Here is an 18,244-nt window from a genome sequence, read left to right as displayed (position 1 = left end):
TGTGCAGGATTTAGTAGCATCCACCTAGTTGCAGATCACAACTCAAATCTCCCCTTCCAAGTGCAAAGGAGAAACTACGGTGGCTCCGAAACATGCGAAAAAACTCACATGCCTATATGTAAATGGAAAAGGTTTTTGGTTGCTGAAATTGTTCCCCCTGTCCATTGTTGCTATGAATAAATCTTTTCATACAGCAATTTCAATGTAAGAAGAGGGAAATCCACAAAAATCCATTCTTAAATTGAGCTGAAATGAATGTGATGCTTTAGCCGTCTGATTTACGCAACTCTTTTCAGGGTTTACAGCAAAAGTCCCTCTTTGTCTCACTTAACGACATGACCTGCAATAGAGAGATAAAAACATAAACCACGTGTAACTTTGGAAGGTAGCTGCTTAGTATCTTTAACGCATACTGCTGAAGCCTCATATTATCTACAAGAACCAGAACAAAGACTATGGATTTTGTCTCCCAACACCTACATTGGAATCGCGTTAGGAAATGATCTCTTTACAGCCGGTATGAACAGGAAGAACCTGTACAATGATTAAAAACGTTTAGCTGCATATGTGGGCATGTCAGTGGATAGGGTTTTCAGAAAATGTGACCCTATCCTTTAATATTAAGATGTAACACTATCTGATAGCAGTGGTTTATTGATTGCTACATCTGCGGTGGTCTCTTCCATCAGTGAGGAAGGAGTGAAAATGAATCCTTTTATTGGTCCTATTTCTGCTACTGCTTAATGAAAAGAAAACATCACAAGTTCATTTTACAACAATTATGACATAAGAATTGACATTAGAGCCACGATTAAACTGCACCTACTAGAACCGACATCCAAACAAGTCCAGGATTGAACCAAGGTCTCACATCCAACATTACCCTCCATCATTCACTCTCCAGGAAATCTGCCTCATCCCCCCTCATTTCTGTCCTTCACTTAAAATGCACGACGAACACCTTTTAATGAAGAGATGATATCATTTTCTCATTAAAATAAATGTGTTGTTTGGTTGCAATGGGATATTAAATAAAATTATGCAACAAAAAGAAAAAGAGCTTTGTACTTTCTTGCCTATTTATAATCATAAACATTTCATTATATTTATATACTTGATACATTCTAAAACAGAAAGTATCTGTTTGCAGATTTGCATCGTTTATTTTGTTATCCTTCTGTTATCCTCTGTTTTTCCTCTTAGCTTATGCTGCTGCGACAATTTCATTTCCCCTCAAAGATTATTAAAGTCTCATCTGAACAAATGTAGTTTCTCATATACTGCATATTAAAGTGATATTTGAGGCGCACAAGCCTGTAAAATGTGTTTCCAGACTGTGGTATCAAAACAAAAGATTAGAGGCACAGAATGTGAGGAGGCTCATATTGCTGTGGGTATGTGTTGGTGCAGGAGAAGCTGGCTACTACCCTTAATAGGTTTTTCTCAATGACAAGTGTATTTAAAATCTTCCTCGTCCTCCTTTCACCCTTCACTCCTTCATCATGTCTTTCTCCTTCTATCCCTCCCCCAGGTGGGCGATGCCATGAGAAAGATGCAGGAGAGGAACAACATCGGCAAAGTGATCCTCACCACAGAGCCGATGCCCGAGGAGGAGAAGAAGGAGGAGCCCAAGAAGGAGGACAAGAAGGAGGACAAGAAGAAGGAGGACAAGAAGAAGGATGACAAGAAGAAGGACGATGGCAAGAAGGAGGAGAAGAAGGACGACAAGAAGAAAGAGGAGCCCAAGAAGGAGGAGAAGAAGGAGGAGGAGAAGAAGGAAGAGGTCAAGAAGGAGGAGAAGTGAGAGGGAGGGATGGATAGTCAAGCAGACCAGCAGGGAGTTTGTGTCCTGGGAGCAGGGGTTATGGTGTGGGATGGTGAGGTTGGGGGAAGGATGGAGATGGAGATGGATGGGGTGGGAGGGTGGGGGCGGAGGGTAAGCAAGGATGGGAAGGAGTTAGGAGGGCAGATTACAATATTATCACACCACTGTCGATCTTTCATCCCTCCCCCTCCGTCTCACCCTCTCGAGTCCTCAATGACAGTGATTACTCAGGCCTGGCTCCACCCCCCCCCCATCCCGTTTTCTTGCCTTCAACGCAAAAAAAAAAAAAAATTCCAATCACTTTTAACACCTTGTAAGCGCCACACTTATTGCAACACTCGAAAGATTTTTGCTATTGGGAATGACAAGAGAGCCGTGGAGGATTGTGGGTACAGTCCAGGCCTGGGGCAAATTACTGTTTCCTTGACAACCGTAATCCCTGCTCGCACTCTGGCCCCACCCGCGACCCCCATGTCCCCTCCGCACCTCAACTCCCACTGTGCTAAATTGTTCTGCTCTGACTTCCACCTGCCACCTCCTCTTCCCCCCTCACTGTGCTGAGTCCCCCCGACCCCCAACACCCCCCACACCCCCCGCCTCCCACACCACCTCCACCCCCCACCCCATCCACGGGCCGGACCCACAGACAGGCACAAAAGACAGGCAGATAAACGGAGAACCACACCCACCCACACGTTGCTCTCTTAGTGTCCAACGCTTAGTTATGTCACTGAGGATGAGTCAGAGATGCCTGTGATTGGCTGATGCACCCCACCTCTCCTGGAGATATTTGCATCATGGTTTTGATCATGATGTTTGACAGCTCAGACAATGGTGTTAATGCAACAAAGGCCTAACACTGGTTATCATTTATACGGCCTTAGCTTGTGCCCCTCTTCATCAGTCGTGAGGGGAAACGGCTCCGTAATGCGTGCGTTCCCACAACATTTCTGCGAAGTTAATACAGTGACAGCAGTTTTGCACTTGCCTGAATATGAATTTCCCCCATAATGAGCCTTTCTGTGCAGTGTTGAATAGGGAGGCAGAAATCATTGCTCAGCTTCCTTCTCCTTAGTTACAGATTTTTCTAGCTGACCAACTGTTGGCAAGAAGTGCGCAGTGCCAATTAAGAGAGAATTTGTTTCTGTTCAAACAAGCCACAAATACACACACATGCACACACACACACACACACACACACACACACACACACACAAACATACACACTCTGAATGTGATGAAAGAGGCACTGTCATGCTGAGACAGTGAAGCATCTGAAATGAGCAAGTTAAGAAGGTGAATACCAGTCCTTTTCCCTCAGGATCAGGCTTTCTTCCTCCTTGATCCTCCTCGAGGCATTCCATGGCATTCTGCTCCTTTCACAGCGACCGCTGGCCTGTCGATCACCCTGACCTGAGAGAGGAGAATTCAATTCAAGCTGGCGTCCATACTTCGCCTCCCCTTCTTCTCTCTACTCTACTCTCTCTCTCTCTCTCTCTCTCTCTCTCTCTCTCTCTCTCTCTCTCCCTCCTCTTTCCATTTCCCTCTCTATGGTCGGCATAGCAACAGGCGTCAGGCTCGTCAGAGAAGGCACTGTGGTCTGTTTCTCTGACTCCCTCTCCCTGTGTCTCTCTTTTCTGCCTCCCTAACTCTATATTTGCCAACAGTCGGTGCTGTCGACCAGTGTTTCAACAGGTGGAATATGTATTAGAGATTTTAGGCAATAAAGTAAAGAGGTGGAGCAGTTTTTAAGGTCTTTTAGTCTTGCACTACCAAACAGTTTGTTCAAACCAGTCTGAAATTCAAATCGAGTATTGACAATGTGTGCAATTAACAGTATGCTGGTTAAAACAGTGCACCGCTCCCCCTAATGGCCAGTATGAATTTTGTCTCACTGGTGTAATGCCATTCAAGTATAATCCTTAGTATTTCATCAAAAATCCCACTGGGTGGACTTAAATCTTTCATGTAGGAGGATATCGACTTTAAACCTTAGATATTTACCTACCTGCCTGCCCGTCCTCCCGCCCGCCTGTCCGTGAGCCCGGCCTCAATGTTTCAGACTCAGATGGTGACTAGTGACTTTGTAAAAAACGAAAAACAAAATGTTTGAAAAAAAAAATGAAAAAAAGTTGTTGTGTTAGCATGAGTGGCCTCCCTCATGTGCTGTGTGTGGTGTGCCATTGTGTGTGAAGATGTGTGTGTGTCCTCAGGTCGTTTGTCAGGTTTTAAAAGCACCCACCCTACCCCTGCCACATTTCCCCCCCCTCACACTACTCTGCTACAGTATTACGTAGCTCCCACCCAACTCTCCCTTCTTACTCTCTCTCTCTCCTGTCTGATAAGAGGCCTGTGTTATGAGGACAGTTGGTATTAGTATTTTGCACTCTGCTCGCTGATCTTAATGCACTTACAAGCATGGCAGTCGCACTCCAGTCCCACGCAGGCTTTGATTCTGCTCCAGGTTTGCAGCCTGTTTCCCATCATCCACTCCCAGTGTATCTGCTGAAGCTCACTGAAAGCACAGGTGGCACACACACACACACACACACACATAGAAACACACACATTCATGTAAAGGTCCCCTCATTTTAAGCTTGCCAGTCCCTGCCTGGGCCAACTTCTCCTGGGTGGCAGCTAAAATCAAAGCATTCATCCATCCTTGACTGTGGGAAGTAAAATGTGGAGCAGGGTAGAGTGAACTGGGCTGGAGTGCGACGGCCACGCTGGTGTGGGGAGTGACTGTGTCCTGTCAGCCTCTGGTTAGTGTTCTGTTCTAATCTGCTGGGCTCCCTTTGTGAACCTGTGGACGGTGCTTCTGTTCTGAGTGCCATGTGAGAAACAAACGCTTCAGTAAAAAAAAAAAAAAATGATGTTTTACTTAATATGTTATTTTAATTTACCTTTATATTTTCGTTTGTTTGTTTGTTTTGTTATCCAAGGGTTTAAAGTTCAAAGCTCATACTCTTTATGTGGGGACCTGCCAACCTGCACTCCTTTTAAATGTGATAAAGTCTTTCTGTTGGTCCGAACCATGTGTGCCAAATTGTATGTATATTCCTCTGTCGATGCTTTGAATATTAACAGTGCATAAAAAATATGAAGAAAATTCTGTTTTTGGATGCATTTCCATCAACCTTGAAGAAAAATGAAAATGCAAGAGTTTTCCTAGTGTGACAGATCTGTATCCCAAATGCTCACGGGTGCTGACAGAATTTTTGCAGCAGTTTACAAAAGGTTTAACACAATTTGTAGTTTTTGATTGGTTGCAGTCTTGCTCAAGCGTAGGCCTGCACTGTGCCTCTCTCCTTGCACACAGTTTACCTCAGTCCGAGGCGCCTCCCTCCATATTTACACCCTTTTCACTGTGTTTTACCACATCATGTCGACCACAACAGGTTGATTCCTCCCAAGTGTTTACAACCACAATATGAGCATCGCAGTGAAAAGGAAGTGGACATGGTGCATTAACGGTTCAAAACTCCACCAAAAGACATATAGATTCACGGAAATCTGTAAACCCGTCCAAATCCAAAGCTCCATGGTTCTCCTCTCTATGGATTTCTGTTTCTTTCAGTTTATTTCCAAACGGCTTGTATAGCAAGTGAGGGAGCAGATGTTTTCACACAGCTGTGCAGGGATGCCAATAGTGTAACACAGCTGTGCAAAACCCCAGCTTATTGGCTGATCATAGCTCAGCCCTCGCCTGCCCCAGACACAACATTTCCGCTTTACAACTATCTTAGTTCACTCAAGAATTATTAGAGACGTTCCTCTTTTCCTGTGCTGCATCCGCAGAGCCACTTGGCCGGTGCAACAGTCGCAGTCCAGCAGCAGCCAGCCAAAACGCCTCTCCATATCACTGCTTTCTCTCTCCATACACATACATAGCAAATAAAACATTACTTTGACATCTGGAATTTGAAATTGCATGCATGCATCAGCATGTGGAAAACAGATTAGAATCTTTTTTTTCTTTCTTTTAACATTTTCCCCTTGCTTCTTTTGGGCTAAGATGCCTTTGAGATGAACTCAATCAGTTGGGCGGATGGCCTGCTGCCTGAGAGCACCACCACGATGAAGCTGCAGTGTATGTCATCTTGAAATGGTTTCCCAGTCATTCCAGACACTTATGCAAGAGTACTTACCAACTCAGAGATGCACAGGAGAAAAACAGTGTTTCAAAGTAAAAAATAAAAATAAATTCTGAACATTTGCAGTTTTAGATTTGATATTACTAATCAACACTCGTAGTTTTAGGTCTGAAAAATGCACTAAGACAATGAGTGTAGTATTTCCAATAGCTACTCTACTGTCTGTCTTGTCTTGTATAGCTGAAGCCCCTCACAGACACCCATCATTTAGTTTTGAGGTGAATTTCTTTGTTTTATATGGTTTCTCAGGTCATTCCAAACAGCAGTTTTCTTCATGTAAGAAACCACTTAATTTAGCATTTACTAACACACACAACATCTTTCTGTTTCACTGTGTGTCACAGTTCACTGCACAAACTTCCACACCAATTTTCCTTCACACATCCATGTTTGATGTAAGCTTTAGTATTCCAAGTCAAAAGGAGAGGCTCTGTCAGTGGGTTATTTCCAAATTCAGAGCCACTGTGTTCACTCATCCACACTGAGAACCCAAACAGCCACATCTGCCTGCAGCTATTGTTTCCTTCGCATTTATTTTTAAGGTATTGCAATGCAGCAAGATCGCAGAAACATTGCAGAGATGCTACGAAAGTACATCCTAGCTGGGCTTATCATGTACAGTACTAAGATGCATGTGTAGTCAACCAGAAAATAAGGCATGTGTTTATGTACAGCTCATCTTCTCTTTCCTCAGTAGTTTAGAAGTCATGTAGTGGTGTGGTGTGAGGGAGGAGAATGCCCTTCCAGTCGCGTGAATTTGCCAACTGAAGCCAATCCACTGCCCCCTGTGCCACCTGACTCCCTGTCCTCACCTTCAGCATGGGCATTGTCATGGCCAGCTGGTACATTCATGATACACCTTAACCTATCTCTGGGAATGCTTCAGAAACTCGCTTCACATCCATCCCACGACACACTTCCTTTTAGTGTTCAATCACCACTGGTAATTTTCTACAAGGCATACCCAACAGGTTGATTTCTGAGCGAGTTCTCCTCTACTCTGTCCTTTCTTGTGTTTTTCTTTTCTTTTTTTCTTCCTGGTTGCAAACACTCTTCTCGTCTCAACTTTGTTTTTTAAACCCTTTGAATTGATGCTGCTTCTGTGCTTGACTCTGGGTTTACTGCGTGGTGCCATGTTGTCCACATGGCCTCTAGAGCTTGTAACGCTTCAGTGTGTAATGTTACCATATGCCTTACATGTTTTCCAGGACTAATAAAAAAAGCATAACAAAACGTCAGGAAATGTGCTTTTTTATTTCGGTGCCCTTTCTAAAATTCTCTCAACGCAGGTTTTGACAGTGTAAAAAATGTTTTATTTACTCCCCAATATTCCACAAATAACCTCCTTTTTTCCCAAAACCACATGATTCCTAAAACTATGGTACAGGATGGTACAGAAGGTGTAATTATACAGTACTATAAACACAAAACAGAATATTGTGCATGAAACTGTGAGAAAATGTTCAGGAATGTTATTGGAAATAATTAAAAACAATGGTGGTTGTCACATTTGTCACAGTTAAAAGGGAATGTTAAAAAAATAAAAGTTTCTATATACATTATCAGACATTGTGATTTTCAAACATAAAAATATAACCTGGTACAAATCATAATACAAATATAGTGCAAGTGGCTCTAACCACATAAAATATTTTTTTAAATATAAAACTACATAAGAACTCCTCCTCAGATTGCTTTTGTTCTCAAGACTCGGCTGGTGGCTCCTCAATCCCATAGGAAGTCAAGACATTAGACAAGCGAGTCAAGTAAGTGGAATCTGGGTAACCACTCCTGGGAGAGACAAAAAGAAGACAGTTCATCTCAGATACATGGACTAGCATGGCCTTCAGCTCTGTTGGACATTCCCACTGCCCTCACTCACCCTGATTTGCCCCCATGTATGCTAGTCTTGTGTGGGATGCAGTCCCAGATGACACTGGCCCCTGTCTCTTTCTTTGTCAATGTGAAGGTGAGTCCCTGTTCGAAGGCTTTTTCCAGCCTAGGCAGCAGCTTCCTCGCCTTCTCACAGTCAGGAAGGAAGGCTTCAAACATCCCTCCTTTAAAGGGTTTTCCTGGAGAAGGGTGACCCTCCTGGTAAGAAAAAGCAATGACCACAGTCGTGAACAAAGTCTCATAGGTATCATTTTCTATTTCTATATATAAGTCTTGTTATTAAAGCAGCACCAACAGTATCAGTAACTTCCAACACTACAGTGTCACAGTGTATTTTCCAGTACTCTACAGGCCATTCTTGCAGGTCTTAAGTTGATCAAAGTTGACATTGGGTAAAATTGTAGCTGTACATGAGTGCTCTGTAATTGCTTTACACAGAATAATATAATTTTCTGTTAAGTGGTGTTAAGTAAAACATTAGAAAAACATATCAAGGATTCACTGAAACTAGTGTACAATAACCAGTAAAAAGACACCAATTGAGTAGCCATTGCTTTGCCCATATTATGTGTTATGTCTTTCAGGTGGAAAGATGAATGGGCACTCCATTAAATTCTGTGAAATGCCTCTATCAGATACAACAGTCAGAGATCAGAGATATCAGATATGTTTCAAATAAGCCCCTCACCTCTTGGATACCATCAGGAATTAGGTAAGTGATCTTGATAGCCGAGTCTTTCTTATGACCTGGTACGCTAATGTGTATTTTAGAGTATTTCATTTTGCCCTGGATGCCCCGTGGTGTCGGCTCTGTCTCATGGCAAACCTTGCATTGGACATGTACAGTTTCCAGACACTCCGAGCAGAAGTTAGCCCCACATTTAGTTCTAATCGTCGACTTCTTATTCTCCCCACACACACACATGCACCCCAGGCCCCCAAGACTTGACCTGGATTCTGCCGGGGTGTCCTGGATATCTGTTTGTCTTTGCTGTGCAGTGTCCTTTTGGGTTGAATGAGTGGTTCTCTCTTTCATATGAAGGGCCAAGTCTTTATCAGTCCGGGTTGTTGTTGACCCAACACCATTTACATGTCTTGCACTTTCATCACTTCCGGTTTTAGAGTGACTGACAAACATCTTCTGTCCATCCATCTCCACTGTACTTACAATTCTCACCTTCTCCTTAATGACAGGATCTTTCCTCACTAACGGCTGGCTAATAGATCCATTCACATGCTCTGTCTCTCGGGAGTCACTCCTATGGTTTGTTCTCCTTTCCTGACTACTACCAGTCCCATTAGCTTTGCTTGTTTGGCTCTGCAGCATCACCTGAGTATTACTGCGCAGACTAGTACTTTGACCCTCATTCGTTTGTAATAGTGTGGATGGATTCCAGTTGGAGGTAGAGAAGACCTGTTGTTCAGGTATTTGGGCTAAATCTCCAGAAAATACCTCCCGCAATGTAGCAGCTAACTGAGAACACAACTGTTCTGGACCAAGAACAAATAATCTCTTCTCTAAAAACCGAATGGTAACTTTCTTGAACCGGCTACGCACCTCAGCACAACAGGCCTGTAAGTTTTCATCTGCTCTGTCAGTGATACCCAGCTCTGACAAGCGCAGTTCCTGCACAACGAAGTCTGCACTAACCGAAGCAACCAGTTTCTGTAAACCCAGCTGACATGAACTCACTTTGGATGAGCTCGCCCCTCTTAAGGTGATGGTCAAATCACTACTACCCTGTGAGCGTCTCTCTTTCATCTGGACATCAGAAGTCAGGTCATCCACTCGGGTGCTGTAGGCTTCTTTTATGTGCATCCACACCACAGAGGAAACTGTAATCTCTGCATTATAGACTTCCTGCTTGTCCCTCCCTGTTTGGTTACTGAAGCTAGAGGACCTGGCCCTGGTTCTGACTGTGGACTTTCCAGAGTCGTCTTGACTCTTCTGACCCATAACTTGGGCCTTCTCCTGAGGTGTTCCAGAGAAACTACTGGCTCGCTTCAACGTGGAAGACCCAGCAGGTGGAAGTGGAGTACTTCCTGACACGCTGGACTGAGTTGTGCTAACAGGGGATGTTAAACTCTTGGGTCGAGTGTCAGTTAAATGTGAGTTCAAAGAGGTTTTATTCTGCATGAAAGCAGTTGAAGGCAAGGCATCTCCACTCTTAAACAAGATGTCCCCTCCGGTGTTTTGGGCTAATGCTCTGGAGGCTCTTTCACCAGCAATCTGTGCTGTTTCTGACAGTACATCATGCCCTACCATTGGCCCACGGCGTGTTTGTCTACTGGGAGATGAAAGCCCTCGTAAGCTGAAGTCAGTTGGCCGACTGCCTAATGCAGGCAGCCCAGAATCCTTAAACCGAGCTGCTAGTTTATACCTTCTGGCTCCATCGGCTCTCCTCTCATCCTCCTTTGACCTCAACGGCTGGTCTATCCTAATATCCACAGAATCAACCGGGGAAGATGTGGGGAGGGGGACTCTCTGCTCATCAGCATGAGTTGATGAACCTGAATCATATGAAGGAAATCTAAAAAGACTGGCTACATCTTCTTTTTTTCCCCTCCCTTCATTGTGGCCCAGGAGAAACAGTTTGGCCTCAGACACATCGATACTGCTCCCGATAATGTAAATATTTTGGTCATCTTCGTTCATAAGAAGCTTGGGAAATCTGACACTTAAGTTCTCCATCGCCCTTTGCAGTCCACCCCTGGGGGACACGATACTCTTAGGGAGCTGGGCTCGACGGATCTTGGTTTCATTCTCTTGATAAAGCCTACTTATTGCCTTTTTGGCCAAAGTCAGGCACTCCTCATCTTGACCATCCTCCCCCACTTCTGTTGCAACCTGCAGAAACAGAGTAGTCAACCCGTGATTTGTCACATCCACCACATCAACACCATACTGACTTAGGATACGCTGGTATTCCTTTTGGCAGTGTTTCTGCAAATACTGGAACATGTCTGCATCCACGATTAGGAAGAAGTCCTCCTCAGACGCCGTAGGATGCCCAGGTAGCTGCATGGCTGCACCCTCTGTCTGCCCAGTATCATCCCAGCCATAACCACCAGGTGTCAGGTCTCTATGTGAGCCTGACTCATACTCATCAGAAGGCCTACCAATGTGAACTTTCTCTCTTTGTTCTCGTTGTCTATTAGGTTTCCTGCTCTGATTTTCTGACTCCTGAGTATGAGGCTTGGGTGCTGTCTGAATAGACTTGGACCCACTGGTGGCAGGTTGACTTGTGTCTTTGTTTTCTGCTGATTGTTTGCCTCCAGGATGGTCAAGCAGTTGTGCCAAGGCTGCCTGGACTCTGGAATAAGCGCCATGCAATGTATACAATTCCTCAGTAGCATCGTAGATTATCTGAATATCAGGGTAGCTCTTATGGAGGCTTGTCAATGCCATTGCTCCCCCAGGAAGCTGGCTGTAGTCGATCATTGCTGATAAATTTAGGATGACCTATAATGGTGGAAAAAGAGAGACATTCATTGATTTGACTGTATGTTCATCATTTGTTGACATACAGTATTTCCTAACATTCTAGATGAATATACCTTGTCTGGGTCCAGGCTTTCCCGATGCTCAGTTACAGTGACTTTATAGTTCTTCCCATCCACTTCCAGAATGTGCCGGCTCTGTTGAATAACTCGCTGTGCCACTGTGTGAGAGGTTTCACCAGAGGGAAATCAATCTCAGTCTGTGAGGCATCCTGACTAAGCTCTTTTACCATTGGCTACTCCACTGACTTGCATGGCAACGTTCCAGCTCAGTGTAAATCACTGGTGACAGCCGACAGTGCAATACAATGCAAATTATTGCAACTAAATTTTGGAGTCTTTAGAATGAAAATTATTTAAATATTAAATATTTACTATTCAATATTGTTGTATTGTGAGACCCCAGTGTTAATGTAGTTAACAGAATAATATAGTTAATAGTATTTTCACAGCAACATGTCTCTGTAATAAAATCAATTAAGTATTCAGTGAAATCCCCCTCCCCTACACTTCATATGCACAGACATGCACACATCCTGACCCTACTGACCTCTACTGTCCTCAAAGGTGATGAGGGCAGAGACGGGCGTTGCCTTGATAATGGTGACAGAGTCTATTTCCCCTCCTCCATTCCTGGATCTCAGGAAGTGGATACATAGCTTGTCTTTCAGCCTGTTATCCTCTGTGTCTATGGGCAGACCGCTCACCCTTACAGTCCTGCCCGGCTCTGCCATCTGCTGGAAGAAACAAAATCACTGCTGGGAAGAAAAAGAGTGGCTGCAACACAGAAATGTCTTAATTCTGCACAAAAGGGTGAGCATGGACATCAACAGGGTGATGAGAAAAAGCCCAAAACACAAAATCCCTTCATGAAGCTGTCACTGTTAAAGTATCAAGCAACCATTCAAAGGCCCCACCCTTGCAAATAGGAAGAGAGACATATTTGATAATATAACACCCTCTATTGGGGGTTACTAGGACACTACATCAACATAATTCAAAAACTTCCATTTCAGGTGCCATCACCAATTAGAGTTTTTTTGGTAATTCTGAGCACATAATTGTCCATCTAAAGTTAATTAAGGCGTCTCCCATTATTCTACAGCTGGTTCTTTAAAACACTGACAGGTTACGCACAACTATTACGACTGATATTTGCTCATCTAAAATCTGTTAGGCCTACTACTGGGATTTTTTGCTCTGCACTGTTAAATAAAACATGTTTCCACCCTTCTTTTAGTTAAAATCCTCTCGTGTAACATACAAAACTGAAAATGGGAAATAATATGTGCATACTGTGACAGATGGTCAAGTTAACGCCCCTTCCTCTTTTTCTTCCTCCGTCCCACCTACAGTTAGTTGTTATCGTGTTTTCAACTATTCTGCGAATAACAAACATCCCTCTAATAACCACATGTTGCTTTCTACACTCACAATAGAGATTTGTGATTGGAAAGTCACCATGAATTATGTTCGATTGAGAACTCTTCCAGTCTTATTGCCAGCCATGCTGCACGATGTGCGCAAGAATATTGAGTGTTTATTGACACATGATGTCAAAAAAACGAGTGTGTGGAGCGAACAAGGAAGGCCACATTGCAGAGCTGAGTGTCAAGGAAGTGAAATCGGAAGAATCTAAACTGACAATCTGCTTAACGCGCCACCGACGGATCGTCTGTTCTGCGCACGGCGCTGTTACTGTCCGTCACCAAATACCTGGGATATCTTTAAAGATTCGTGGTGATTACTGACCTTGCAGAGCTTCCACCGTTGGTTTCTCGCTATCTTGCAAAGACCGTCACACTTTTCAAGCAATGGAAGGAAAGTGAAACTACAAATTATTATGTTATTTGTCAGGTCCGCGCAAGGGGGCGACCAAGTGCCGTCAGCTAGTCTGTTTACATACTGTATATCTATAGATCACCAAACTGGTTCCACGACCCTTTGGAGGGCGTCCAACCCCTAAACTGGGAGTCACTGGATTACCTAACTGAATATAAAGTCGTTAAAACTAGTTCAACCAGCTTCAAATGTACACATGGTTGCATTAATAAGATCATATATAATAATGTGTCAGTTATCTGGATAATATCTCTGCAGCAGGAGTTATTCTTTCCTTTTGTTAGCCTACTTTAAGCACTTCTGAACTTCATTTTAAAAGCAGGATTTCTCCTTGTAATGGAGTATTTTGTAATGGAGCTCTACTGACCATACCCAGCCATATCAATTTCCAAGATTCCTGATTTAACCCATCCTGACCTAAATACAAAATGTTTGTATTATGGCTGAGATTAGCCTCACAGAGTGACCAATTTAACAACAGATCAAATAACTTACCTCATTTACTTCATAGTAAGACTACTATAAATATCTAGTATAGTAATTGTCCTCCAGGCCTTGCATTATGTGTATATGTTTTATAACCACATTTTATTCCTAATATTTTATAGGTGACAAACTTAATTTATCTCTTATTATTTATCTATTGAATCAAGCATCTATTATACAGTCTAGGGTCCAACCAGCCTCTAACACCAATAGGTGGCAGTAACGCATCAGCACATTGACTACTTCAACAACGAGCCAGAGAAGAAGAACTCCTCCCCTTTTCGTCCAATCGGATGCTACGTTGCTACGTGCGCTGCGCATGCGCCGTCGAGCAGATATCTCATGTGTTTGCACGTCGCGTCCGGTGGAGGTCACAGACAACGGAGCGAGAACCGAGGTGAGTTACGACACGCCGCGTGTCGTGACACTGAAAATACTTCACCGTGGAGCAGTAGCGACACATACACAGCAAACTGAGCTCGTTTCTTTACCCACTTGTTGTCGTTAAATGACGTTAAATGACGTTAAATGACGTTAAAGAAGCAGAAAGTGTTGGGAGGCGAGGCGAACACGAGCCAGAGGAAACACGCGTAACGTGACCGACACACGCTCATTGTTGGGGTTTTTAAATGTGATCTCCGTTTATTTGCGGACACGTACATTCATTAACCTCTCGTACACCTCTTTAAGCTTCAGTGCTCCCGGTCAGTCTGCTTACCTAATGCAAGTGCAGGGAGCTAACACAGCCTTGGCATCCCTCTGCACAAGGCCGAGGCCAACTATTACTGGGTAGACGGGATTCAGACAGGCTCACATGGTTTACAGTGCGTAGGAGTAATGCTGACTAATTGTTTTAACCTTGTTTTTGTTTTGCTGCTGATAGATTGCTGTCATGGCCAAGCTGTTTGAGTCTATTGGGAAGTTGGGGCTGGCCCTTGCCATTGGTGGAGGTGTTGTGAACTCTGCACTCTTCAATGGTGAGTGCTGATCGGTTGAACACCTAACCTGGTTATTTCACTTCACCTCATTTTATTACTGTACTGATGAGGGATGTCCCTGATGTGAACACTGTAGCACTCAGTCAAGAAGTCTAAAAAAAAACCCCTAACTAGACTGACTCATTAAGTTATTATTATTATTAATATTATTATGTCATTACAGCTGTTTTAAGATGTTTTTAATACTTAACTGCAGCAGAAATGCATTGCAGATGTTGAAATCCTCCAGTCCAATACAATGCAGCTTTAGTTTAGTTGTTACTAACTCCTAGTGCATTCATCACAGTTTATTCATGTAGGGTCTTTTTGAAACTATTGTAACTTGTTACGTACGTTTGTTTTTGCATTTTTATATTTGTTTCTTACTGCTTAAGTTGATCAAACAGATGAATGTGTTTTTTCCTAAAATATATCTGTAATAAACTGGATAACCACCATGTTAGATCGCATAGCTCTTCAGCATATAATTCATGTGATTTCAACCAATATGGGTTTTGGGTTTAAAAAGAAAAACACTCGACAGTTGTAGAGCTATAATCTATAGAAATAGAGCTATAATCTATAGAAATAGAGCTATAATCTATAGAAATGCTGCATATAAAAAACCTTTCGGCAGAGAGACTAACTCTTAAAAATAAAAATAAATCTCCTCATGGGGCGCTGCTAACGTGGCAGCCCATCACTCCACCATCTCTCTCCATGTTTGCATGACAAGCCCCGCATATGCATGAGTGTGCAATTCATCGTGTGAAAATATAAAATATGTGTGTAAAAATAAAAAAGAGGGGATTAATAAAGGTAATCTTAACTATTCCTGCTTCCTTGCTACAGTTGATGCAGGGCACCGGGCTGTGATATTTGACCGGTTCAGAGGAGTGCAAGATGTTGTTGTTGGTGAAGGGACCCACTTCCTCATTCCCTGGGTTCAGAAACCTATCATCTTTGATTGCCGTTCCCGTCCACGCAACGTGCCTGTCATCACAGGCAGCAAAGGTACATCCATTATCCTCTGAACTGCTGTAATGTCACTTTTGTTCATACACAATCTGGTCTCTTAAAACTGAGTTGGCTCTACCGGTTCTCTGACCTGCTAGCCTCTAAGAAATGCCATATTTCTTCCTTAAAGAAAAGAATTACCTGGCAAAGTTAACATCCTAATGTAACCATGCTGTATATGTTAGCATTTTGTCAACAAACTGTGCAGAAGTTACATTAAAATACAACCTACTGTACACAGGAGGTTTTAATCTCTTACTTATAGGCTATTATGTGCTGTAAGTTACATTTTAATCCTTGCCCCCGCAGATCTGCAGAATGTAAACATCACATTGCGTATCCTCTTCCGGCCGGTGACCGGACAGCTGCCGCGCATCTTCACCAGTATCGGTGAAGACTATGATGAGAGGGTGCTGCCATCCATCACCACAGAGGTCTTAAAGGCTGTAGTAGTGAGTATCAGTCAAGAAGAGTAATTACGAATGAACAGATGAAAGTTTTTGTTATGAGTCGGAGTGCGCTTAGAAATGGACTCATAAGCTACTTTTTCTTTTTCCACAGGCTCGGTTTGACGCTGGTGAGCTCATCACCCAGAGAGAGCTTGTGTCTCGGCAAGTTAGTGAGGACCTTACAGAAAGAGCCAACACCTTCGGCCTCATCTTGGATGACGTTTCTCTGGTATGAAGCTTTTCTTTTTTTTTAAACAATGTGGAATTAATCTTTTCTGTTGAATGTTAACATGACGAAACAATGGTATTGTGTTCTTTCAGACACACTTGACCTTTGGCAAGGAATTCACAGAGGCTGTTGAGATGAAGCAGGTGGCCCAGCAGGAAGCTGAAAGGGCCCGATTTGTTGTAGAAAAGGTACTATTTTTAACATCCCGATATTACTTCTACATTCAGAAAAAGTATCTACAGTCTTTGTGTGGAAAAGGTGGAGGGTTGTGAATTGACACAGCTCACAAAATCTACTTTTTAACCTTTTTTTTTTTTTTTTTTAGGCAGAGCAACAGAAGCAGGCTGCAATCATCTCAGCAGAGGGAGATTCCCAGGCTGCCTTGCTCATCGCCAACTCCCTACAGGAGGCTGGTGATGGTCTGGTAGAGCTACGTAAGCTGGAGGCAGCCGAAGACATCGCCTTACTGCTTTCCCGCTCCCGCAACGTCACTTACCTGCCCTCGGGACAGGGCACATTGCTCCAGCTGCCCCAGTGATAACATCTCACATCATGTCTACCCCACTCTTACTGTCATCAGCTGTTCAAAAGGGCCATAGAAGGGGTGGTTGGAGGATTCAATAAAGGACTCCCAACTTCACACACATTCCTCCCACTCTTTCTCTAACCAACTCTGGACTGGGCTCTGCTGATAGCAGCATGGTGGGAGACAAAGTGAGAGGCCGGTAACGGATATAATTATGAAGTTCACCAATGTGTGAGGAAGTGGAGGGTAACCTATAAATATATAATAGTACTTTGTTTTGAAAATAAATGACAATGCAGTAAATTCTCTTTGCTACATTGTGATTAAGAGCACTGGGTGTGTGGAAAGCAACAGTGATTGTAACATCAAGGGAAAAGTGACTCCTTTTTTAAAAGAGAGGATGATGAATGCAGTTGCTCTGATATTGTTGTGCCAGAGAGTTTCAAATTGTGTAACTACGTATATTCAAATCTGTAATGAAAGTTTCTGCTTTGGATTCACACGCATAACCGACTATAGCTTAGTCATTCATTTGACTTAAATTCTCTTTGTGTGTTCTGACTTGCCAGAGGGATTTAATGTCTGGACTTTATCTGCTTTCAAGCAAATAATTTCCTCATGAATAAAATTGGCGCCCTCTAATCAACTGGAATGTGCTGGTCAGACAGCAGAGGATGATCCGTCGTTCTTTACAGTCGTCGCTGTGTCTTGAGTTTGCGTGGAGAAAAATGTAAGCCCTGCGTTTGAGAGATGGCTCGACTTAACAATAAAATTGTCTTTCTACCTCCCAGTGGTCATGCTTCGTTGTTCAAGGCCTCAGAAGTGAATGTACAGTATTTTCTAGTGAGCGTAATCATTATAGTCACCACAGGAGGGTGCATCATAATTGCATGCCCCTTTTTGAAACTGCTGTAAGAGGAGCACTGGTCATTGTTGATTCCTTAATAGTTTCTCCATTATGATTCCTAATGGATGCAATAGTTATGTCTTTGGTATCTTTGATGAGTTAAAGGTAATTACTGATATATATTTTATAGGTAATGGCTATTTGGTAAGAAATGAAAACCTCTACAACTGATGATGGGGGTTCTTTTAAATATTTTATAACCATATGATATTACTTTATTTAAAAAAAAAGGGTTTGGTTGAGATTAACATCACTACATTTCAAATGCTGTTTTATATCGAATATGTTTTTCTTGTGCATTGTCGCAGATAATAGCAAAATATATCACTCAAATATGGAAAATACGGTCACACAAAGTAATTTACTGGGACGCCTCGTGTGTCCAGACCAAAAGCAAAAAATTTCATATAAAAAAACTGAAAATGTATAATAATAATA

At 42.9% G+C, this 18,244-nt stretch overlaps 3 protein-coding genes across 3 annotated transcripts in view; 2 read left to right on the top strand and 1 right to left on the bottom strand.

Annotated features, from left to right (window-relative positions):
• vat1 (vesicle amine transport 1) overlaps window positions 1-7,212 on the top strand; it is a 31,234-nt gene extending 24,022 nt beyond the window's left edge. The window contains exon 6 of the mRNA XM_051388377.1: window positions 1,532-7,212. Within this exon, the coding sequence (XP_051244337.1) occupies window positions 1,532-1,804 (273 nt within the window). The 3' untranslated portion in view covers window positions 1,805-7,212. The remainder of the gene's footprint in view (window positions 1-1,531) is intronic.
• Window positions 7,213-7,269: 57 nt separating this feature from the next.
• si:busm1-163l24.3 (uncharacterized) lies at window positions 7,270-13,241 on the bottom strand. The gene is made up of 6 exons (XM_051388362.1): window positions 13,126-13,241; window positions 11,924-12,107; window positions 11,431-11,534; window positions 8,561-11,335; window positions 7,862-8,070; window positions 7,270-7,770 (listed from the first exon to the last, which is right to left on the bottom strand). Exons 2-6 carry the CDS (start codon window positions 12,105-12,107, stop codon window positions 7,683-7,685), a joined length of 3,360 nt encoding a protein of 1,119 aa, XP_051244322.1. The 5' UTR covers window positions 13,126-13,241; the 3' UTR covers window positions 7,270-7,682.
• Window positions 13,242-13,937: 696 nt separating this feature from the next.
• Window positions 13,938-17,689, top strand: phb (prohibitin). Its single transcript, XM_051388382.1, has 7 exons — window positions 13,938-14,098; window positions 14,585-14,678; window positions 15,531-15,692; window positions 16,005-16,147; window positions 16,257-16,373; window positions 16,466-16,561; window positions 16,699-17,689. The coding sequence occupies exons 1-7, from the start codon at window positions 14,021-14,023 to the stop codon at window positions 16,909-16,911; spliced, it is 903 nt and encodes a 300-aa protein (XP_051244342.1). The 5' UTR covers window positions 13,938-14,020; the 3' UTR covers window positions 16,912-17,689.
• The last annotated feature ends 555 nt before the right edge of the window (window positions 17,690-18,244 follow it).

This window comes from Dicentrarchus labrax, unplaced genomic scaffold (assembly GCF_905237075.1).
Source record: "Dicentrarchus labrax unplaced genomic scaffold, dlabrax2021, whole genome shotgun sequence".
Classification (NCBI taxonomy): Eukaryota; Metazoa; Chordata; class Actinopteri; family Moronidae; genus Dicentrarchus; species Dicentrarchus labrax.
Note: the sequence above shows the minus strand (reverse complement) of the source record. Positions and strands in the feature narration are given on the sequence as shown.